At 39.1% G+C, this 24,798-nt stretch overlaps 1 protein-coding gene across 2 annotated transcripts in view; it reads right to left on the bottom strand.

Annotated features, from left to right (window-relative positions):
- FARS2 (phenylalanyl-tRNA synthetase 2, mitochondrial) overlaps window positions 1-24,798 on the bottom strand; it is a 248,212-nt gene that overhangs the window by 160,251 nt on the left and 63,163 nt on the right. For both annotated transcript variants that reach the window (XM_054059316.1, XM_009564121.2), the window contains exon 5: window positions 18,943-19,074. In XM_054059316.1, the coding sequence (XP_053915291.1) occupies window positions 18,943-19,074 (132 nt within the window). The remainder of the gene's footprint in view (window positions 1-18,942; window positions 19,075-24,798) is intronic.

Here is a 24,798-nt window from a genome sequence, read left to right as displayed (position 1 = left end):
TCCCAGCAATGGCAGATGGCATGTGAATCACTGTAAAGGCAATTAGCAGCTAGATGCCAGATTTTGATGTGCTGGGGAGGACGGAGGGGGTTTTTCTCTGCTCCGAGAAGTTCTCACCAGAGGGGCTGGAAATAGGCATTAGTCTCACTTTGCCCCCACAGAGTCTTTGCAACCAGTGTTGCTGGGTTTGAGGCTGCTATATCGCTAGGTACCTATAAGCACATAGTGAAGAAAGATTTGCAGCAGCAATAAAACACTATCTTTTTACCTTGATGGCCACAAGTCACAGCTCCTGCAAGCAGAGAGTGTTTTAAGCAGAGTTAAAAGAAAAAACAACCACCTATGCAGCAAAGGACTGCAGCTACCAATCCAAGTGCTGTAAGCAGTGATTGAAAATGCATCAAAAACATCGAATGCTTCTAAGCAACAATGACAAATGGATTCTGGAAATTGTTCAAGTTGGATACCTCTCAAAATGAGTTTGTACGGTAGACAACGGTGCTAAATTTTGATCAGAGAGCTAAAGTAGAACTCTTCAGCATGAGCCTTGTCAGCATATATTTTTTATCTTCAAGTCAGTAAAAAGAATAATATAAAAATGTACTAGTATGATAATACCCAGCAAAGGTCTCATTTGTGTGGCTGTGGTGCAGACCTTGGATAACACCAATGCAGAGACGTTAAACTGGACAGTCTGACTGACAGCACTGTGACCAATAACACTCTGAAGGCTACTACCTTAGTTAGGCACTCCAAGGTGACAACTTGCATCAGTTTTTCCTACACTTCTTAGTTTGTTTGCTCGTTACTTGTCAGGTCAGTCTTAGTTTTTGTGAGCTTTTTAGTGGGGATTCTTTTGTATTTTTTATTCTATCAGGGTATGCTCAAGAACAGTAATGCCTTTGGGGGGCTCCTTGCACTGATGCAATTAAAAGCTTTAACTACAAACCCTCACAGCCTCACAGGTGCTCTGCCTCTGGAAGCACAGCATCTACTAAACCTTTTTGCTGGAGGAGCAGCTCTATCAGCTATCACCTGTACCTGGACTAAGCAAAGCTGTCCACTTAACCCTCTCCTCAACACCTCACTTCCACATCAGACAGCCCTTCCTATGGCCTCTCGGTTTTGCATTTCCCAGGACTCAGAGGCTGCTCCTCTCTCAGCAGTATGTATTCCCAATGTTATTCCAGCTCTACAGCACACCATTCAGCATCTGCTTACCAAGCAGTGCTGCCATCCATGCCATGGGTTGCTTACTCCTCACTAAAATCCAAGGCTGGGCAACTCTAGTTCTACTGGACTTACTGACTTCCAACTCAACTACTGGACTTACTGATTTCCAGTACTTTACAACTGCTGACTGGCAGCCAGTCAGTATGACAGCATTTTGCAACGACTAATCAAGCCTCAGTGAAAACTTGCTAGGTTCTCACCTCCATTTTGTACACAAGTAAATTGAAGAAGACTGTGAATGCAACAGAGATGCTAACTTCAAGTTAATCCTATTGAATAGTTTTAATATAGACACCAGTATTCCATCCAGTTGACTATGCAATTTTTGTGCAGAAAGCAAACACCAAATCAAATAAAACAATTCCTAGCAGTAAGCATGTCTGCTCTTTAATCTTATTCAACATAGAAAAAGTGCTACCTATTGCATGGACATGATTACTAATCACCAGGGCAGAGATAAATGACATTGCTATATGAAATTGCATACAATTTTGCAGTACAGACAAAGACTACAAATACATTCAGATAAAAACTTCAAATGTTTAAGAGCTGATTTGAAAACCTAGCAATTTTATCATATACAGGAATCTTCTACAATAGGATCAGCCCTAAGGATCTGACTGTTTTGGTGTTTTTCCAGGTACAGAAACCAGAAGCTGTAATTATGCAATAACATGCCTATAGATGATGCTACAACTCAGGCAGTCAGTGATCCATCTTGACACAAGAGGACTGATATCCCGTGTACATTTTAATCTTGCCTAGTTTGACAGCAATTAATCACAGTAACTGTAATGTAGCATGTGGAATTTGAGTACCACTGAATTCCAGAGATATTGTTAACATGGAATTTTGGAAGGTTTTCCAAACCTTTTCTAATGCACCAATTGCAGGTCCAAGTTGATGTGCACCAAGCCAATCACAAGTTATAGGAAAGGAGAAAAAAAAATCTTTCCAAAAATAAAATTTGTGGCTACTACAAAAAAATCTTGTGAATGTGAGGGAGTTCTCACACAACACTGGAACATACTTTACTCAGTGTTAGTTCTGCTTCCTCCAGCTCAGAGCTTCTCAGGTAAAAAGGAAAACAAAAGATAAGTCCAGCACCAGCAAGTTTTCTGAGATAAACAATGACTTTTACAACTGATCAATGTTCAGAATCAGTTTAAATGTTCAGGAAAAAATGTTGTAATGAATAATCACATAAAATGAAACTTAGGAAGGGAAGAGTTACCTTCCAAGTGGAAGGTGACAAAGTAGCAGTAATGCTGCCCTTAGTGAGAAAAAAAACAAGCAAAGAAGGCCAGTCTCTCTCTGAGTGGATGGTAAGGTGACATGGGGTAAGTCATCTGACCATGAGTTGTGTCACACTTTCCCTATGTCTAATAATATAGCTTTTATAAATCTATCAAGGCACGCTGCTGAAAAGTGCTACGTAGCAGCACCGATTTTATTATCGCCCACCAGAGGGCATCCGAGCAGAACAACAAAGACTGGCCATGTTTCTTTCACTGAGGACACACAGAGGCAATATTACTCTCAATTATGTTTAAAACCAACAAAATAACCACTACCAAAAAAAAACCCGATGGGTTCATCAAACAGGAGTTTCAGATGGACTTCAGCAGCTGAAAAGGACGCAACGTTAGCATATCAATCCACTGATACTTTTTCAAAGCTATGACGCCTACAACAAGTGATCGAAGTCTGAATTAGTGCCAAAGCATCAAACTTTAAGGGTATTTGCATGATAGCAAACAGCGAGTGAGGAATTTTTCAGTAAGGTAGAACTCCACTGTGGGAAGCCTGAAGTCCAGTATGGCTTAGGAACAGCAGAAGAGGAATGGAAGGTTTTAGAAAAACATACTCAGACTCTACAGTTCAAGCCCTCAGGCTCTACAGTTTACCTTGAGGTTCTTCAGTTATCATCTCCTTAAAAGAACTAAGCCAAAACCCGGTCTCATTGCATTTCTTTCCTCTGTTTCAGTTACAGGTGCTACTGTGTCTTAAACTTCAGCTACCAAGAAACAGCTATTTCTTCTTTTCATTCCCATTTTCACCAGTGCTCAACTCGTCATACTTATCGCTCAGGTATTTTACTCCAATTCCACCCTTAGCTGCACTGTGACTCCTCATCATGCTTTTCTGCTGTCCCAAAGGAAGACTTCAGCTCCAATTTCACACCTCTGCAGACATGGCAAGCAAGTCCATACATTGGATTATCCAAACTAAAACTGTCATTCTACAAGAACAGGCTAGGAGTTGAGCATGAAAATCAAAGTCAATGGATCTGGTCACAGGCCCTCAGCCGAAGCCTTCAATCACCTGTCAAACACCTTTCCTGTTCAAGGCATTTGTCCAGAACCAGGAGTAAAGCAATGCCTAGGGCAAATCCTAGCCCTCCAAATTCAGTGTCACACACAAGACTTCCATAGGGAGTGAAGAACAGAGCTGATGTGCTCACACAGGCATCTCCCCTACTGTCACACTTCCTTGACTTTCCTCAGCTGTGGTTTGAAAATCATCTTGGGGTTTTCCTTCAGCTGCTAGTGTACTTGCTGCAATTACTGCCTTCTGCTATGATGCCTTTTGGGTGTCTCCAGGGAGCCTGGGAAGACCCTGCCAGCTCTATATTGCACAAATGTGTGGAACACATAAAAGAAATTAGAGATTCGAAGCCTCTTAGTTCACCTTCCTTAAACTTCACCTGTGAATTGTACAGTCACAGAGCTTTTCCCTAACTTAAGGTGTATGCATTTTTCTTCAAGCCCCTTGAGAAGAGAGGTAATGAAAGGGAGATGGGAGTAAGGCAGCAAAAAGGTCGCCGCAGGGAAACTCTAGCTTTTCAAATTTGAGCCTTTCAAGGAAAGAGTCGCTGATTTTCTCTTCCTGCAGAGTATCATAAGGCAGCAAGAAGGTCTTTATAGGGGAACACTGTCTTTTTCAAAGTTGAGCCTTTCAAGGAAAGAATTAATGATTTTCTCTTACTGTTGAGTATCACATCTGTAGGTGTGGTGGAAAGCACAGAAGACGGAGGCTGTCTTTTGAAAATAAGTGAAGCAAAGAATCTGCCTTTTTTTTTTTTTTTTTTTTTTTTTAATTATTGCAGGTGTGCTTCCACCTGTAAGAATCTAATTATTATCTTAACTTAGTCTATGAAAACAATGCCAACCTGATCTCACAGTCCGGGCATGCCTGTTGCAAGTGGTACCTGTTCCTTCCCTTTCCCTGAAAACTTCTAAGCCTCATGGCCAATTTAATGAAGAACACCATAAACGGGGAGGTCTCTGACAGCTGTTACAAAAGGTTGATCTAATTATTGATCGATGAGGAGGAGGCAAGAACAAGAGACCATTCTCTGTCCAACAGCAGAGCACCCACAAAAGTCTACAGGAAATAACTGATTGCACTACTCTTGCAACTGCTCCTAAACTTGGCTTAGGATGACCCAAGTTTCCATCTTTTAACTGCACTCCCTCTCATTTTTAAATACCATTTTCTTAAAAGTATCCGGTAGAAAACTCCAGGATAGTGCCAGTTTTTATGAATGGTCTGTAACGTAACAACAACGAGTTAGTTACAAGTCCTGCATATGCAAACATCATGTCCACTTAATGCATACACCCTACAATCCCTCTTCTGTTTTTAAGACTCAGTGTTTCTGTGACAGCCACAAAGATGATGAATACAGAACTACTGATGGTGCACCACAAAAAATCACTTGCTTTTCATTTCACTGAATTACAGTCATATAATATTGAATGCTTCTTTCTCTCCATCCCAGGATGTACAGGTTTGCTTCGACTAAGATAATGTTATATTGATTAATGGTAAAAAAACAGCAACAGCAGAAATTACACCTTTTTGAGCTAGAAGCAACTCTGCTCAGCATCACATGCTGCCCAAACAAAGCAGCAGCTTGTTCCTGTCCCACTAGGACAGCAGCTCATAATAGGGTCACATTTAAAGAAATCAAGATACTCACCAGTGCCTCGCTCTCATCACCTGGGAACTATTACAAAACCAAAAAAGTACATACACAGCACAGCACAGCTTAGGAAATCTACAGAGGATGCTGCAACATTTGTCTACTGTTTGCTTATAGCTCCTCCAATCAGTCATATGCAGAACACGGCGAATGCTTTTATGTAGTCTGCTCCACTTCACTATTGATGCATGAAAACTGATAGCGACATAGGAAAAAAACTTTTGTTTAAAACTACTGTACAATTAAGTGCATCTTCATATGGCTTAAGTGGACTCCAGCTTCTCGTTCTGGAGTGGCTCTAGTAAATGCCCACTTTCTTTGTTCCTATGCTCGTATGCCTACGATGTGCAAGAGCTGCAACCTCCTCTGAACAGAGCCAGAACCTCAGTTGGCAAGGAACCATAAAACAATCTGCCCCTCATTAGTAAAGAACCCTAGAGAAAATAACCTCTCCTTTACAAGATGAACTGCCAGCTCTTTATTTAATAAATAGCAGTAGGAAGTCCCAATATAGGTAGAGTACAGTTTTCCTTTCTAAGATCACCAGCTTTTATTCAATAAGAACAGAAAGCAATTTAGCACCTGTAAAAGTGAGTAATTCTGCCCGTCTCAATTGTGATACCAAGGCTTCTAATACAGTAGCAGAGATATCTTGGCAATTATAGTTGCTGTTGTGGGCCACACAGTAGTACTGTATTAAGAATGTATTTCCCTGAGATTAAAAAGGGAGCCCAAGTCAGGAGTTTACCTTTGACTGTCATTTTTGAAACATACTAAGCAAGTCTAACTAATGAAAAAAGGATTCCCCTTGCTGTACTACTTCTTTCTGAATAATTTATTAGCCAAGTACTTTTCAACCCATAGAGTCAAAGATTAAGTCCTAACCGGAGCCTCTTGCCTTATTTAAGTGGATCCTACCAACTTTTCTTCTATTATAATCCCCATTGCTATTTTGTGTCAATCACTGTTCTGAAATAAAATTAGGTAAATCCACTTTAATTAATTTTTTTAAATCAGAAAAAGCTCTGAACTACAATGTCAGTGACAATCTTTGTCATTAGCATAAAGAGGACTGGTAGTTTTGAATGAGTGACTCAAACTTCAGGGCTGGAAGAAACATTATTCTGTTACTTCTTCCTGTCTTCTCACAATTTTCAGGTAAAGGCGAGATGAAAGTTATTGCTCATTGCATGCTGAGGAGCCAAAGAGCTCTAAAACTGTAGCTAGCCTATGGCCTTATTGTTGGGATCTTTTTTCTTCTCTTTCTTGATAAAGCAAACAATCTGACCTACAGAATATAGAACTTGCCAAGTTTTTCAAATATCCAGCTAAAGTTTTTAAATAATCAAATGTTCTCAAAAGCAAGGAAACAAACAAGCACATTCCCCCTCCACTCTTATTTGGCCAAAGAGAACACAGGTACAAGATGACTACCGTGGTTACCTCTTAAATTCCAATTTGTTGTTACATACAAAAGTTTCCTGGGACTATGCCAGAATATACAGGATCAAACTTACAACTGATGCTCACTGCATAGCCATCAGACTATGTAATTTATGGTATTAGTGCTATTCGGGGAAAAAAAAAAAAAAAAAGAGGCATTGCTTTAGTATCTATTAGTAACCTCCCACTGTTATTTACATAGGGAAAAGTGTTAATAAAGGCTGGCGTTTTTCCCTCGATTCATTTTAGGTGCAGCAGCTGATCCCACTCAAAACTGACTCACATGCTGCCTGGAACAGGTTGTCTCCTCTCTGTAGTTGTGCTGCTTCCAGCAGCATGGAGGTGCCAAACCTGTTCTAGACTCCTTCTTTCCTCCTGGAAACATGATTATCCTTCACAGCACAATCACCTCCTTCTGAACACGTTTTTACTTACATATTGTAGGTTTTATTCCCTCTACTGTTCATAAACACTCCCTGTTTATGAATGCTGAACAGGAAAGCAAATCCGGATATCAAAGCAAAATTGAAGCTAGGTTATTCTTTGTAATACAAGCCAAAACTGCATCAGTGGAGCTGACTTATCTACTTTTACAAATCTAGAGTTTACAACAACATGAAAGGTTATTCTGCTGGCAGGCAATAATGGCAGAGAAGCAGTGGCCAAACTCTGGCTCTTGAGCTGTTCTGTGTTTACTTACATGTAATTCAAACAAAGGTCCCCAGCCAAGTCTGGCTTGCATGGTCAGCAGTGGAGCAGTACGCACTGGCACACAGACAGCTGGGTGATTTGATCATCTCAGCCTCCAGCCGAAACAAGTCATGAGAGTCTGGTGCCCCGGGCTCAGCCTGGGCTAGTGCCACAGCTTGCCCATCATCACTGGAAAGTTGCCACTCTCTTTCAACTGTGAGACACACTCGGGTTTCCCTTCCCCACTCATTGCCCTTTAAAGACGTGTCTCACCACTCAATGGGAGACTCTTGATAAATGGTCTGGAGTTGGGAAGGCTGACCAATCATACATTACCACCAGTTTGTTATTTTCTTAATACAATAGCAAAGCAGAGAGGGCGAGAGACATGGGTTCAGCCTGCAGCAGTCATGCAGGAGATCTGTATTCACCCATTCCTCTTGCCAACTAGAAATATGAACAATAAGAAGTGATGCACAAAAACCCCTATCCTAACCACAACCTCCCCCTCCAGAAACAAGAAATCAAGTGTGTGTTTGCAATCTAGTGAAGAAAAATACTTCCCAAAATGCTTGATCTAATCTCAGTTGAGCTTTGTGTAGCTGAGTCAGGAACAGTCAGAGACATGCCTATAAAATCTCTTCTCCACCCTTAGTTGGGTAGTCCTGATAAATGTCCTGGGAACAGCAAAAATTAATATTACAACACCACAGAAAAGAGCCACAGGGTATCCTAACCTGATGAGGAATTATATTAGACTCAGTGGACCAACTCCTGGCTGATTAAAAACATTCAGCATTCATCACATAACAGTGTAGTAAATCAATAGTATTATTTAGCTGTATTTTCATTTGCATAAATAAAGCCAAGGGAAACACCTTCTCTGTGCTATAAATTGTTGTTCTTCAAGGTTTCTGAGAGTAGCACTTTCTTTTACTTGGGAGCTGCTTAATAAACTACATCCATCATTATTTACCCTTCTCTTGTGTTTGGTGCTCTAGTCCTCCTGCTAGATCCCAAGGAGACAAATCATAGTGAATTACTAAACCTTTAATTTACTTTTGATTAAAAAAAAAGGAGGGAGGAAGAAAGGCAATACATACAACACATGGGCAAATTGCTTCAAAGGCAATAGAAAGTTTGGAAGATGAAACTGCACATTCTCCTACCCCTTTTTTTCTTTTTTTAGATTTCAAATGGAATAAATTCAGCCTCACAAATGCTAGGGAGAAACTTTCATTCACTGGATGGGGAGACATATCATTTACTAGTCAGTCAAATAAACACTCTTGCTGGTTTCAAGGGTAGCGTCAGACTTGATTAACCCTTTCCATAGGCATTTTGTTGCAGGAGAAAAAGCAGCATGAAGACAAACTAGTTTCCTAAATTGTGAAGATAAGGAACATAAATCCAACAACCAAAAATGTAGTCTTGCACCATGAAAGGGAAATTATCCTCTAAACCCATTAACAGTACTACTCTAACACTCAGCTGGCAAAATCATTTGGAGCCACGAGCTCAAACTGCCATTCAAATTCTGTAATAACCACTTACTTCAAGATTCAATCCTATACTTATTCTTCCACAAAATATCCCTGTAAATAAATAGTACATTTTCTACAAATAGGGGTAGTGGAATGGTCGTAAAATGGAATACTGTTTCTGTTCATTCTACACGAACATAAACAGATTGGGAGTAAGCTTCTATTAATTCTTTAGGAACATCAACTCTAATATACACGATGGATCAATCAAATCAGAGAAAGCAACATTTCAAAAACATTATTGGTTCCTTCCGGATGAAAAATTTGATGAAAAAACAGTTTCAAAAATAGAGCTGTAAATTAAATAGGAGATAACAGGCAAATTATCTTGACAAGGAAAAGGAAAGGGTGAAGGAAAGGTATAACTTTATAACAGCACACACATCAGACCTGGTGGTGTAGCCACTGGTAACAAAACAAGAAAAACAGATAAGAAATAAAACAGCGTGCCCTTTGATTGACTGGAGCATTGCTTCTGTGTAACTCACTTCTGTGTTTTGGTTTACTTATCAAGGAAAGACCAAGACTTACTTCCAGTCAGTTCAAAAGAAACCAAAACAAAATCGATCCCAAGAGGCAATCTTGATGCAAAAGCAGGAAATAAACTCTCTCCAATTTCTTCTTCGGGTGGGATGAAAGGATAGAAGAAATAGCTTTACTATATAAGAGCCTAATTTAAAAGTACATGCTTTTTAGAAACTTGAGCCTGCAAAGTCCTGAGAGGCCAGAAGCAATCCTGCAAAAACTAAAAGCACAAGCTATGGCCCAGCTCCCATGTAAACACGGGGTAGTGCTGCATCCATTCCGTTTGCTAGACTGTGAAGCCTAGCAAACCACCACTAAGGTTTGCAATTGCAAAGAGGCTAACACTCTTAGACTGAAGATGCTGAGGAAGCAGCTGACATTTCTGCTGTTGCTGGCTATGGGAAATTACTTTTCAGCCAACAGATATGGTAGTCAACTAAGGACAGCTAATTCTTCCCCACAGCCTTCAACTTACATGTCTGGGCCTTTATATGAACTATTAAGATTAAGCGTCAAGCTCATGCTGAACCATTTTGCTGGTAGCCACCCAGGTGACCACAATCACAGCTCCTCTCTGTGTACAGACAGGCTGGATCACCACAGATTTTTAGGGAAAATCTGGTCCTCTGTTCTATTACGTAGTCCCTTTTAAACCGTTCAGTACCGCCTGGGGTACACACTTCTCAAGATGTGCCATGTACATACATTTGTAAGCATCTATATGAAGTGCTGCAGAATACAGATAAAAATTCAGTCATATCTTTCCCTAAAAGCTCACAACTCCACACCAGGTCTGTGTTTGAATGGTCAAAGCAAAATTTCAGCAGCTGCCAGCTCAGAAGAGTGTCTCTAAAATTAGCCAGCTGTGACAACTAGTATTCCTGTTTGCACTGTGGGGAGGAGAAAACCACATACACAAAAATCTAAAAAGCTACATTTGTCTCACTCTGTATTTATTTGGTTACTTATTTGTCTTGTTTGTCTCACTCTGTGTTCCTATATGTGTATGTATATATGTATAGCACTAGGATGAATTGAAACAATGGTGACCCAGAAGCTGAGATACAGCTTGTATTCAACTCAACTTTCTGCTACAGGCATCTTCTAAGACCATTAGTTAGTCACTCAAACTCAGATGCTTCCTAGTTTTCCGTTAATTTTGTTTAATCTGAGATATTGTCTTTTTGTGGAATGTTCATTTTACCTTCAGGTACCCTCCTAAACTAGAAGAATGGACTCCCCTTGCAGCCAGACATACGAAGAGGATGCCTAGCAAACTGGTCAGAAAACAAGCTCCATAACTTCAAAACACAATGGAAGACCTTCTTTCTCTATTGACTGTATAAGTAAAGCTAACTTAACTAAGGCAGCTATAGTCTTTGCCTGCAGCATGCACGTGTGCCAGCCTCCTGTGCACTTTCATTCCAGTCCTTAAAAGAGGAACAACAACAATTTCACTATCTTTTAACAGTCTCAGGTGAATAAGCAGAGGAAAGGCTGGGAGACATCAAGGTAATTCAGTGATGTGGTTGCACAGGAGACAGACACTGCCCTTAAAAGAAAAGATTTTAACCCCTGAGAAGTCTATGATGGAGAGCTGTGAAGCTTACGCAGCAGACTTGAATTGCTTTGGAGATACTGTGTGGGAAGAACCAGCCCATCCAATAGTTTAACCTCATGTTCTTGGAAGGCTCCAGATGTTCAAGACACCAATACCACTGTAACTTCAATTTCACCTTGAAGAGTGGCAGGAACATATTTTAAATGCATTATATTCACCCCTGTACACTACATCCATACAGACACATACAGCGTTAACTATTTCAAGGTCCCTGCAGAGAGCTGTTAGCACAGACAAAACACGGGTCTGCATACTATTTGAGCCACATGCACCATCTGCTCCAACATTTTAATGTAATTTACCAGGCAAGAGCCAAGCAGGAAAAAAACCTGCTAGATGAAAGATATTAAATTTTCCCTTCCTCAACGCCCCCCCCTGCTGCTTGATATATGAACTTAGCTCACCCATAACTAAAATTTGATTTAAGAATATATTCATAATTTAAAAAAAAAAAAGGGGGCAACCTAAAAAAGTCCTCTGTCAGCAAGGTAACATTCACATAATTTTTCTGTTAGTTCTAATCTGCTGCCCATGGAGAACTGTCCAAACTGATAATCCTTTTGCTAAAAACAAAATGAAAAGGAGTGGATAGGTTATGAACTTACAATTGTTACTTCCTCTCAGATAGCAATTTTGATGATCTTCAAAAAATGAGTAAAGAAAGATTTATTTACTGCAGCATTGAAGCCAAAGTTCTACATGTGAAGTCTTGGATTTAGCCGAAGGTGGCAGCCCTGGGCCAAGTACTACTTAAACTTTGGAAGCAAGCCCTGCAACTGACCTGTAAAATGGCAAAGACTGATATTTCAAGAATCAGGTTTAAGGAGAACACTCATGACAAATAGGCTTCCACCTTTTAAAACAAAAGGAATTATTTGCAGAAGTTACGATAAACTCCTTTTGTCATGTTCAGCAGTTTTCAGGAAGACGTGTAGATAAGGTTAGCAATATTTCCTTCAGTAGAAGTAGACAAAATTAACAAAATACACTACTAGAAAAACCAGCTTTGCTACAAATTCACAATTGGAAGACTAAGACTGCCCAGCAACTTTTAAAACAATTGTATGCAAACTATTGAAAGTAAGTTCCCTCCATAACCTTAGAATAGTAGAATAGCTTGGACTGGAAGGCACCTTTAAAGGCCATCCATCCAACCCCCCTGCAGTAAGCAGAGACATCTTCGACTAGATCAGGTTGTTCAGGGCCCTGTCCAACCTGACCTTGAGCGTTTCCAGGGATAAGGCTTCTGCCACCTTAAGGAAGGGTGTTTAAGGAATTTCTTCCTTAAATCTAGTCTGAATCTACCTTCTTTTAGTTTAAAACCATTACCTTTCATCCTATCACTACAGGCCCTACTAAAGTCTATCCTCATCTTTCTTATAAGTCTCTGTTAAATACTGAATGGCTGCAATAAGGTTTCCCCGGATTCTTCTCTTCTCCAGGATTCTTCTCTTCTCCAACCTCAAACTGGGATTCAGTCATATTGAAAGCCTAGTGCCTGCTCATTTTCTTCCTAATGCCACAACGATCTCCTACGATTCATGCTGGAAAGCTCACATTTCATCTTCCAAACCGCTACACCATTCCCTCCTACAGTCAAGCCAACAAGCAAAAATAAAAATAAATAAAACGGGTTTCTTAAGACTAAATATCAATGGTGCTGAAGGTAGAAAAATTTACATACAGCAAGAAATGCTTACAAACTCATCTTACTGGTAGCCTAAATACAGCTGCCTTCATGATCTGTGGTCTTAGGTAATGAGACCTCAACCTGAGCTCAAATCCAGAGTTGGAATTGTTGGCTGTGTGCCAGAATCTTTCAAACCACCAGCCAGTGATCAAAGGCAACCATCTCCAGCAGTCATCGTACCAAAACCTCCTTTCATTTTTCAACTGAAGGCTCATTAAAGGTCAGTAGAGCAAAATAGACTATTAAAAACTATAAGAAAAGGAAAAGAAAACGAGAAGTCTTTATGCCAGTGTATGTCCACAGCTTGAACATCACACACTGATCTCCTATAGCAAAAACCTGAAGAAGATGTCAGCAGGAGTGATCATGACTATCACAACATATGGACCAGTTCCTGTGCAGGGAGCGACTATCTTATCAGGCCTCTTTGGCCTGGAAAGATGTCAGTGACAAGAGTTACAACTGAGATCTAAACAAATTCTGACTGCCCTCAACGAGGAAAAAGAAGCAGCTACTCACTGTCTCTTCTCACATGACAGAGGAGCTCTAACTGTAACTCTGACTTGATCATCAAAACAATAAGGAAGTGATTCCTCGTGCAAGTTAAGTTATGCAATTTCTTACACAAGACAGCACAGATTTGCAGGGATTCAAAAAGGCTTCCAACAAATGATTGGAAGAAGATTGCACTAGGATTACCAGAAACAAATGTACATTTTCAGATCAGGGAATGGACAGCTGCAGGAGCACATCAGGGAAGGATCAGCATAACCGTGCCTGCCCTACCCATCTTTAGGCACCTGATTGGGATGCTATCGTAATACAGGGACTTCCAGACTTGGGTTTGGTTTGGTGTGCCACCCTTTGGTTATTTTCTTGCATATCTCAGGAGTTCAAAAAACATCATGAGAAGTCTTACCAAAAAATCATAGAATTACATTTTATAGGGGATTTTTTTTGTGGGTTCGAGTTTGGTTTGTTTTGATTTGTTTTTAAGTGATTGAGGCTTTTATTCTCTTGGTTTTGAGGTAAAACTTAGTCCAATCTTCATGTTTCTGTCCCCAGGTAACATATCCTGCAACACTGAGCACTGAGAACATTGTCATTGATTTCAATCAGCAAAAGATCACACCCTAACTGCTTCCAATTTCACACGTACTAAGCAACACTATGTGATCACAGCCTCTGAGTAAGCAATGTCCTGTATTCAAAGGTTCGAATCACATAACTCCAGGCAGACGCGGGAACTTTGGTACCTATCAATGAATACCACCCTTGCAAATCTTGGATAACAAACTCTTGAAGCACAGAAAAAACACCTTACATTTGCTAATGATAATTGCTAATTGATATTACTTCTACTAAACCATAAAATTTCCCTGTATCCTCATCACGGACCGAAAACATGAGTACTTGCTACTATATTGTAAAGTTTCTTTATTTTTCTAAGTATTAGACAGAATTAAAAAAATAACTTTCTTAATAACAATTTCATATATAACATTCCAATTAAAGTTTTATTTTCAGGTACACTTTAAAATGAAAAAAAAAGCACACAAAAAATAAAAGTAAAATAGTACATCAAGTTAGATTTTATTCTTGAAAGATTATAACAGTGATTTTATATGTTCACATTACAGTAAATAATCACTCTAGCTTACCACCCTCAGCCTTATGAGAACTTGTAATATCATTCCTTACATTTCTGTGCATCCTTGCAGCAATGCATTTTTTTTCCAACAGTTATATAAAACCATTTTCACTAAAAGTAGCAATTATCACTGTTATAAAATAGTAAACAATACCATATTCTCCATTTTGTTAGTAGCAGGAGACTTGCTTGAATTCAAACCACCCTCTAAAAATACTCAAAAGCTGTATTTTCTTTAATGGAAATGGTACCTACAGCCTTTATCAAGTTGTGTTTGCTTATCCACAATCCAAGAAAGCAGAAAACTTGCCTGCTGTTAACACTGAAAATCTGAATGGTTCAGAAGACTGGATCATCCCCACTACCCAGTAAATGACTAAGAATGAAGCTGGCTGTCCCTCCATAGGCAAATCCAAATCTGGTTTAGCATTTTAAGAATGTGGCATTTCAAGGTTGAGATACAGTGCTACGGAAGTCCATGCAAGACAGAGGAATGAGTTGCATCAATAAGTGCTCTTTCGTTCTGTTGTCTCTCACATCTGGGTTTTTTATCACACCTCTGCTGTGCAGATTTATGTGAGAAACTAGAAATCTAGCTTGTTAAGAAGCATACAGGAAAAAAACAGGCTACAGACACTCTTCACGGACCACAAAAGGCAAAAAGAGCAGAGTAAGAAAGCGAGTGATGAAGAGAACTACTAATATAGTTGAACAGATTTGACAATTTTCCCCTATAGCAAATATATTCCTATTTATATGCATATCTGTATCCCATTCTATTTAAAAGTGTTTGAAATCAAAGAAAAGCTCCTTCTGAAACATCAGGGAAATTCAGTAGGATATTCTCATAACTTAACAAATTTAATGCTGATTGCCTGGGCATTAAAGCTACAATACTGTTCTTCACTCAAGACTTTAAAAACATTAATATGGTGTGTCAATACCACCAAAATGTGTTCCATGAGGAGGTTAACCTCCAAGAAACTGCAGCGAAGCTATTTTGGGCAGAGTGTTGTCATTACAAGATCTGCCAGTCCAACAGAAAGTTCTGCTAATGTAAAGAAACAGCTACGTAGGGTTAACATCCTGGCCCATTTGTGACATGGACCTTGTCTTTTCTTCCCTCCACAAGGCTTTTTCAGTTTCTCTGTATTTTTTGTTTGTTTCATATATATATAGATATAGGAATATACACATTTTCCACAAAAAAAGAATGAAAAAAAGCATCTCTGATGAAGCATCCTGTTTAAATTACAATCACCATAGATATCCAGACACATCCAAATTCTGCTTTGAGTGACTGTTTGTGTCTTTTGTATTTCAATCAATAACACACAAGCAAAAGGACTGGAGGACTTTGAAGGTAAAAGCTCTCTTTTTATCCCTTTGAAAAATATTTTATTATGGCATCAAAAGCAACGCTTGCCAGAAAACACCACATTTCAGAAGTATGCATTTTGGTAATTGATATGAAGCAAAAATAAACCAATACCCATAAACCAATAACGCAAATCTGCAAGATACAGAAGTGTTACAGAGTATATTAAAAGAAAATTGGAATTTCTGCAAACTCATCAGCTTCTTCTCCAGTTTTTAATCAGCAAGCTGTGCAGTAGCAGTACACCATGAAAATATCCGCATTTGCCTGGTAAACTGGTACACCAGGACTGAAATATTCCTTCAGCACCACCTTAGCTAGCCAAACAATAAGAAAACATTTCTCTTTTTCATTCAGTCCTACTGAGCTGATTTCTGACAGAGCCCTTAAAGAGACTGAGACAGGAACGGGGAAGTTTGCCATGCCTGTTCTAGACACCTGGCAAAGAATGGAGAGAGAGCATCTAGGTTTAGGCACCAGCATTTACTCCCTTGTCAGAGGAAGTAGGTCTGTGGTGTGAGTCAGGGCTCTGAGGTTAGATGCTTTCATACTTATCTGAAAGTACAGATAAGGGATAGGATACTTATCTTTAGTTAAAGAAATAGTTATCAGTGAACAAATGATTAAAGAAACCAACATCAACGACAAATCTCAAAACACACAACCTAGTTTTTTGAGTAGTTCAGCTCAATTTCTTTTGACTGGGAATCTTCACTGACTGAAAATAACATAACCTCCAATAAAAATGAGCAGGCAGTATTCAGAACAAAGGGCGCAAGGACAGACCTACTGGGAAGTCACAAATGTCCTTCCCAAGTTTGGTGAAGATGCTATTCCTTGCTGATGTGCACTCATTTATAGTTGAAGGCTTTAAAACTAAAACTGTGGTGTTTCAGAGAGATTTAGGGGCATGGGACCAGAGTAGTAAGAAATATCCATTCATCATGAAAACTGGAGACATTAAGGATAGTCTAAAGACAAAAAAACCCAAACAACAAAACACTAAAGAAACTTTAAAAATTACTGCTGTTTAAATGTGGGATAGCTTTAGAAGGCACTTGAGTTCAGCTAGCAAACAAAGATGAATGAGCTAGGAAAGACTATTTCCCCCTTCATACTTCTCCACAGAGAATCTCCTTTCTGGACTTGTGCATTTTCAGTTCTGGACAAGGGTAGCTTACTGCCATAACACACTCTAAAAATCCCAAAATTATCAGCTAGTAAAAGCAAACTTGTCTTCACCACAAACAGATGCAAGTTGAGATGGCAGGAACCTACTGGGGTTTTAAATCACTGCAAGAGATGATTAAAAAACAAAATACTCAGAGCAGCAGTAGGCAGACAAGACTGGTGTTTAACCCTTTACCTGACTAAAAATGTGAACTACCCTGTCCTCATTGTTACTTTAAAACAAATAAGCTAACTGCTAGCCAACACAAATTATAAACAAACTTTTTCACTATTTTTGGTAACGAAATTCTAATGCAAAAATTACAATAGACTCAGCTTTTGTAGCCAAGTGTTTTTGAGAAGTTCCTGAATGGAGCAGAAACACAAAATAAAAGTGAAATTCTGTGTAAATCAGGTGGTAGAATGATTTGCACTTCCACAATAGACTTTGAATCCTCTAAAAATATCTTACCACTAAAGTGAAAGAATATGGGTTTGTTTGTTTGTTTTCATTAATAATGTAAGTCTAAAGGTCATTCAAAAGCTAAATCCAAATTACTAAATTCATGAGTTCTTGCAAGATTAGAATTACAAGATAATAATAAAGAGTTAGGAGAGTTTTGGTGTAGAAGGGGTATAATTTTGAAACTCTCATTTAGAAAGGTGAAAAGGAGCTGAAACAGATTTTGAGAATTCTGACTACTGTAGAAACCTGCCCACTGGTGTTTCATGCAAATTCAGTCACATACACAGACACATATATAAAGTAATTGTTTTGAGACCACAGTTTAGCTCTTCTCACACACCTTAAATGAACGTAAACATAAGAACTGAGCGATGTATTTTTCAAGAAGAAAGCCTGGCCATTAGTGTGTTACATCTAACGGAAATAATATCACACAGTAGTTTTTCACTTCCAAGGCTGATCAGAACCTGTATTATATTCAGCACACCATGTACATGATAACTGAAAAAAGAACATTAATATAAACCACTAACCCACTGGGAAGAAACTCTGGAAGAGGATTAATCTATTAAAAAGAAAATGATCACATTAAAATACGTAAAAACTTCGAAGAAAACAAGCTGCGCCAAATAACTGGGTCAAAAATTGAGCCATTCATAGCTATCATACTTGGACTTCAACAGAAAGAATTTAGAGCATATTAAAGTACAACAACAGCTATAAAAACTTGGCTACCTGAAAGCACGCTTGTGTGAACTAAATGGATCATATTCCAAAAGGCTCCGATATCTAATGAATAGTACTAGAAGACACTGAATGACAGAGTCTGAGCACATTCAGTCTGTCCTGGCTTACACAGAATTGCTGACTATCAGCCCATGAAAGAACAAGCATGTAAAATTCTCAGTATAAAAATAAGCACAAAAAGCCCACCAACTTTTACTCTGCTTGCTTTGTACTTACATGTAAGTTCTAAAAATCAAAAACATCTGGTGACTTTGCTCTGTAATAATTCAAATTAAAATAAATTATGTTGCTTTTAATGCAGTTCAATAGCCATTCTGAGGACAAAAGAAAATAAACCTACCACTTACCCAGCAAGCAAACAGCAATATGAAAGACATCGCATTCCTCTTTCTACACTTCAAAAAAAGAGCAGTACTTCGAAATTCCAAATATTAGGGGATGCTATTTGTTTATGAAACTTTTAAATCATAACTATGAAGCACCTGACATCTTTTGGAAGCTGGCAAAATGCACACCCTAACTCACCAGCTTCTCTTTTAACGCTGACATCTGTCTCTTTACTGAACAAAAGAAAAGGCAAGCTTTCTGTTTGCAGGTTTCAGAACGCTCACTCAATCACCGCACTCAAAACACAGCCTGCAAGGCTGCATTCCTCCTCAGGACTATTTGTGGCTGCTGCCATGAACAGAGATGTTTTCACTCACCAGGGGAGAAGGGAGCATTTCAGACTGCGAAGCTGCATGTGCTGGAAGTGTTTTCTGATAGACATGTCAATGAAGAAAAGGAGTTTCAGTACCTGAGTTAACTAGCTGTTGCTCCATGACCCCGCAGCCCAGGACCTCCATCCATTCTCCTTGGAAGTTGATCTCCATCTCAAAGGACGGGTGAGTAAACGGGAAGTAGCAGTCCACCCATCTGACTTGCAGTCCTGTAGCAGTGTTTAAAAAATACAAAAATATGAAGGGCGTATGTTTAAAAGGCCATCCCTCCAACTATTTGCAAATCTCACCCTTCAACTAATGACACCAATTACAGCAATCCAGAGAAAACAAATAGCAACGAAACTAATTTACACCACTTGTGCAAGGTGATAAATCTTAAAACTTGTGGGGAAAAAAACGACTGTGTCTTTTCTAATATGAAAGACGCTTTGTGCAATTCAAGCACCCTTTGAAACCAAATCAATCATTTGTCAAACTCTAGCAAACACCTGACACTGAACAAAAATGAGTCAAGATCATGGGAAAGTCAGTGATTTTGTTATTCTTTGCACCAGGAAATGACTCACTGCTCCTCACAGGAAAAGCAAAGTCCTTAATTTTTACTTAGTATTTTATGGATCTAGGCAAGTACTTTTTTTCAGCAGAAACTATTTAGACTACAAAGCTATTCTTTCTGTACATGTTTAAACAGGAAAGTTAAAAATAGATATTTAAACACACAAATACATATACAGAGTTGTACACTACTAAGATATGCTATATACCAACACACATGGAGTACTATGGACCCAGGAAACAAGAGTTAACTTTGTACATGTGATATACAAGAGAAAAGTGACACTGGGTAACTCTCCCTCCTGCACAGATCAGCACCTCTGCAAGTACCACTGCACAGAGATGGGAAATTCCTGGCATCTCACAGAAGCAGAGCCAGAAAATGGCAAGGCCTATGGTGCCACTAAAAGAAGAGGTGTTGTCAAGCCCCTCATTATATTTGAGTTTCAGTTCTTGTAATGATTTACACAAGCTTTGTTTCAGTAAAGAATTTTTTTCTAAACAATAGGTGTCAGGGGAAAAGAAGTCTCCAAAATGTGAACTGTAAAACCCTGAAAGAGAATTGAACTGCAAATTCTGTGAGCTAATGCCTTAACAGCAAGCCCATCTTTTACTTCAGTTAAGCCAACTGCTAATCAGCATTAGGCCCATTAACAGCCAGGCAAGACCAGTTATAAAAATAAGAGGCACAGCAAATGCTGTTTTGGGTGATGGTAACTGTTAATGAGCCTGGTTTGATTTTCAAGCTCTTTTGGGGCTGTTTCATAAAAGGAACTTAAAACATAAAATTGCTTGATTTATACTGGGAGATTTTCAAATTAAAACACTTTTTATAGCCTCAGGGATTAGATTTTCTTTAATTACTTCTGAAATATTAAATGTGGCTACTGAAACAATATGTTACAACAAAAGTGTACATACATAGCCAAATCATAAAATACTTAATAATTAGGGGGAACTTTTCTGGATGCTATCAGCCCTCAGATGGAGAAGCAGTTCTCAAAACAAACACATTGGTACTTTTCTTTTTTCTCTTAAAAATCAACCTCAGGGAGTGGTATTAATTCTAAAAAAGCATTTTGATAATTTTACACCCAGAACTCAGAAAACTAGAGGTGTTAGCAATTACACCATTCATAACTGTAGTGAGACTTACAGCAATCACTTTTGTTCTTTTCTGTCTGCATAACAATAAAAAAATTACATAGATTTTTAAAAGTCATGTGCACTCAATAGTATGGTGTGCAGAAAACATTTCTTTTTAAACTTCCTTATCTCAGCACAAATTCATTTTTAATCTTAAGGCTGTACAACTCTGCATTCACTGCATATAAAATACCTTCATATACTTTGCAAAATTTGCAGCTGCAGAAAGGATGACATTGAATATTCAAGTCGTTTCATGTTTAGTAACAATATTCAGATAATGGTTTCTTTTTAATCCTCTCATTATTTCAAAATGAAGCTCGGGGGGGGGAAAGGATTTCTCTGCTTTTTGTTCTTAATTACATTTTAAAAGGTAAAAAAGGTATTTTAAAGCTCTTTTTATATTTTGAATTTACTTAAGAGGCATTTGTTTTAAATGTAAATAATCAAACAAACAAAAATCTGAATAAAGCAAATTCAAAATGAAGAAACAACTGTCGCCTTCCTTCTGTTCTCTATATTAATAGTACATCCCATATACCACAATAATTTTATTCATACAGTAGCCAGGGCAATTGGGAATACCTCTATAATTTACATTCAAGTGTTCTTTCAGACTTTTTGGCTCTGGAAGGCTTTACTGAAAAACAGAGGGTGCTCAGCCTTCAGCAAGATTAAGCCTTCTAACTACATTTCTATACACTTGCAGGATAAATGGGAACATTTATTATTTAGATACAAAATATTCTCTTGGTGCTCAATATATTCCCAAGGAACAAAGGGCATTGCTCACACTCAGCAAATTAAACCACTAAAGACTTAAAAGTATTACAAAGATTAGGCTTTCTGCAGTATCTGATTAGACCTAATTTATTTATTCATATACAGCCTATGAAATGCTGGCAAATATGGCCTCTAGAAGTTTTAGGAGGCCAAGAAATGCCCATCTGTTTTAAGACAGAGAGGTACCTAAAATGGCACAATGCTGATTCTAACTGAAGACTGATCACTAGATACAAACTTGGTAATTTCCCCAGTTCAAAAAGATGGTTTCTATTAGCGGAGGACACCTGCACATTTCACAGCCTCACAGTGTTCACAGGAGTCCTTCCAGTACGTACAGGTCTGTACGTACAGGAACTGTGGCAGGTTGATGCTGGACGGACACCAGGTGCCCACTAAAACCACTCTACCACTCCTCTGCTGGATAAGGGAGAGAAAATACAAGGAAATGCTCATGGGTCAAGATAAGGACAGGGAGATAACTCAGCAATTACCATCACAGGTAAAAGAGACTCATCTTGGGGAGAAGTAATTTCAATTATTGCCAAGCAAATCAGAGGAAAATAATGAGAAAACAAAAATTAAATATGTGTCTAAACACCTTCCACCCACCTTTCCCTTCTTCCCAAGCTTAAATTTACTTTTTATATTAATTTATATATATAAATATAATATTTTTATATTCTCGACCTTCTTCCCCCACAGCAGCATTGGGAGACAGGGAATGGGGGCTGGGATTAGCTCATTACATGTTGTTTCTGCTGCTCCCTCACACTCTTCCCCTGCTCTAGCATGGAGTCCCTCCCATGGAAGACAGTTTTTCATTAACTTCTGCAGCGTGACCCCTTCCCACGAGCTATAGTTCTTCACAAACTGCTCCAGCACGTGTCCCCCATGGGGTCACAAATCATGCCAGCCATTAGCTCCACTCCACAAGTCCACACTTCCTGCCAGGAGCTTGCTCCAGCACAGGCTTCCCATGGAGTCACAACTTCCTTTGGACATCTGCCTGCTCCAGAACAGGGTCCTCCTTGGGCGGTAGGCAGATATGTGCTCCATCATTAATCTCCATGTGCTGCAAGGGGACAGCCTGCAGCACCATGATCTCCTCCATGGGCTGCAGGGGAATCTCTGCTCAGGCACCTGGAGCACCTCCTTCCCCTCCTCCTTTACTGACTTTAGTGTCTGCAGAGTTTTTTCTCTCACACATTCTTACTCCTCTCTCTCAGCTGTAATTGCTGGTGTGCAGCAACTATTTCTCCTTCTTAAACATGTTATCACAGAGGTGCTGCCACCACTGCCAATGGGCTCAGCCTTGGCCAGCAGCAGGTCCACCTTGGAGCCAGCTAGCATTGGCTCTATTAGACATAGGGGAAGCTTCTAGCAGCTTCTCACAGAAGCCACCTTTGTACCCTTCCCAACTAAAGCCTTGCCACACAAACCCAACAGAGGAACATAACTGTTCACATCTTCAAGGAGTAAAGAAAAAGTGAATGGTTATTGTTATTCCTGAATACTGAATCCAGGTAAGAAACTGGTCATAACCTGTACTCATAAATAATGATGTTACCAAATATTAAGCTAAACAAGTATCTGTCAGTGCTAGCCTAATTGAGTCTCATAATGAAAAAGACTTGACTAAAGGCACTAATAAAGAAAGAAAAGAAAAAAACCCCAACACATTAAAGCAGCCTATTGCTAGGCTACAGCACAGAAGCCACAAAGCCAGAGACCCAGACGGTCTTCACTGACCAGAAATTCTCTTTGCTGCTGCGAGAACCATTTTTAAAGAGGTCACCTATGGGAGGAAAAGGAGAGGGGCACAGGGCTAGTGCTGAAGAGCACAGAAGGCATCAAGCTATGGCTGTTTAAGGGGGAGTTGATTTTTAAGTGCTCTGCACCTAATTGTTTCAACTAATTCACTTCACCTGCAGCAGACATGAGCTGACTGCCCATAAACCTGTTAGCCCACATTATTATCAGCCAGGCCATTATGTCCTCAATAAATGATTTTTTTTTTTTTTTTTTTGCAAGGAGATATCAGTACAACAGAGTTAAGAAAGAGCAGAATAACATGTTTGATTTAAAAGATATCCAGTGGCTGTTCAGTCAGAACCAGCGGCAGCAGAGCCAGCATTCAAAGCACAGCATTACTCACTACCCCACATTCTTTTACCAGACCCTAAGAACTTGGTAGATAAACATGAGACAGCAGTGAATTTGGGGCCATTTATAGTAAAGCAAAAAAATCACAGAACCAGCACACGGTCATTCTTTTCCATTTGCTATAGTAAGATTACTCCTGAATCTCTCAGGGTCCAGAAAGTTTTGGACAAACCACAGGAGGGCCAGAGAAACAACTGGAGCTGGGAAAGACTTTATGAGGAAACCTAAGACAGCTAACCTTGGAAAGGCTCATTAAAAGATAACTAAAATGAGATAGAACACACTTCTCACACATTGTCAAATCTGCATGTGGAGATGGAGGTGTAAGTAAAATTAGTGGATTTTAAGTGTGCACCATACATGGAGGCAATAGAGGAAAACTAAGAAAGGTGATCTCTAGGCGTAATACTTGAAATAGCTTCCTGCCACAAAAATCTCATGAAAGAAACTGGGAGACCATCACTTGTAGAACTCTAAACCAAACACGGCATACCAGTGGAAAATGTCATAAAAGGAACTATCTTAGGTTGTTAAGTATTTAAGACAATTGATTCCATGCTCCAGATCTTTCCCCCTCACTAATATCCATCATTCCTTTGCCTGCTGGCAAAGACAAAAGAAACAAAAAGACAAACCTTGGCAATAAATGTAGGTTATTGCCAAGTCTTTGACCTTCTTAATGACAACCTAGTGATCTTCAAGCAACTTTTGTTATACTGGTTACTGGCATGTGCAGTTTACACTAAGGTATCCAGATAATATGGGATGACTCAGGTAAAACAAGACTAGCTCATAAAATACTGCATAAACTAATCTAATGCGATACGTATCTGAATTGCAGCAACAACAACAAAAGGAAAAAGGTCAGTGAACTGACCTTCCTGAAGAAAAGCACTGCAGAAGAACAACTATCCAAGTCCAGGACTTCAGGTCTAAGCTACTTTATGCAAAACTACATTGCATGTCTGTGCATTGATGGTAGACTTACGTTGCAATCCAAACAATCTGCCTACGAATAACAGTTGACTGTATAACAGTGCATCATTTCTGTAGCTTACTACAGCTATGATCATGCTATCCTGCTGGAAAATATGTCCAACTTCAATGCAATATTCTGTTGACAGCACAGGCTCTGAAGAACACAACTGATGTGAAGTATAAAAGGAACAAAATTTTTGCTTTTAACAGACCGTGGAGCCTTATGGAATATCCACATGAAGGAAAAATATATAGTTTTTCAAAGAGCAATAAATGCAGTAAAATACATCTTAAATTTTAAG

Source organism: Cuculus canorus, chromosome 2, assembly GCF_017976375.1.
Source record: "Cuculus canorus isolate bCucCan1 chromosome 2, bCucCan1.pri, whole genome shotgun sequence".
NCBI lineage: Eukaryota > Metazoa > Chordata > Aves > Cuculiformes > Cuculidae > Cuculus > Cuculus canorus.
This window is presented reverse-complemented; position numbering and strand designations above follow the sequence as displayed.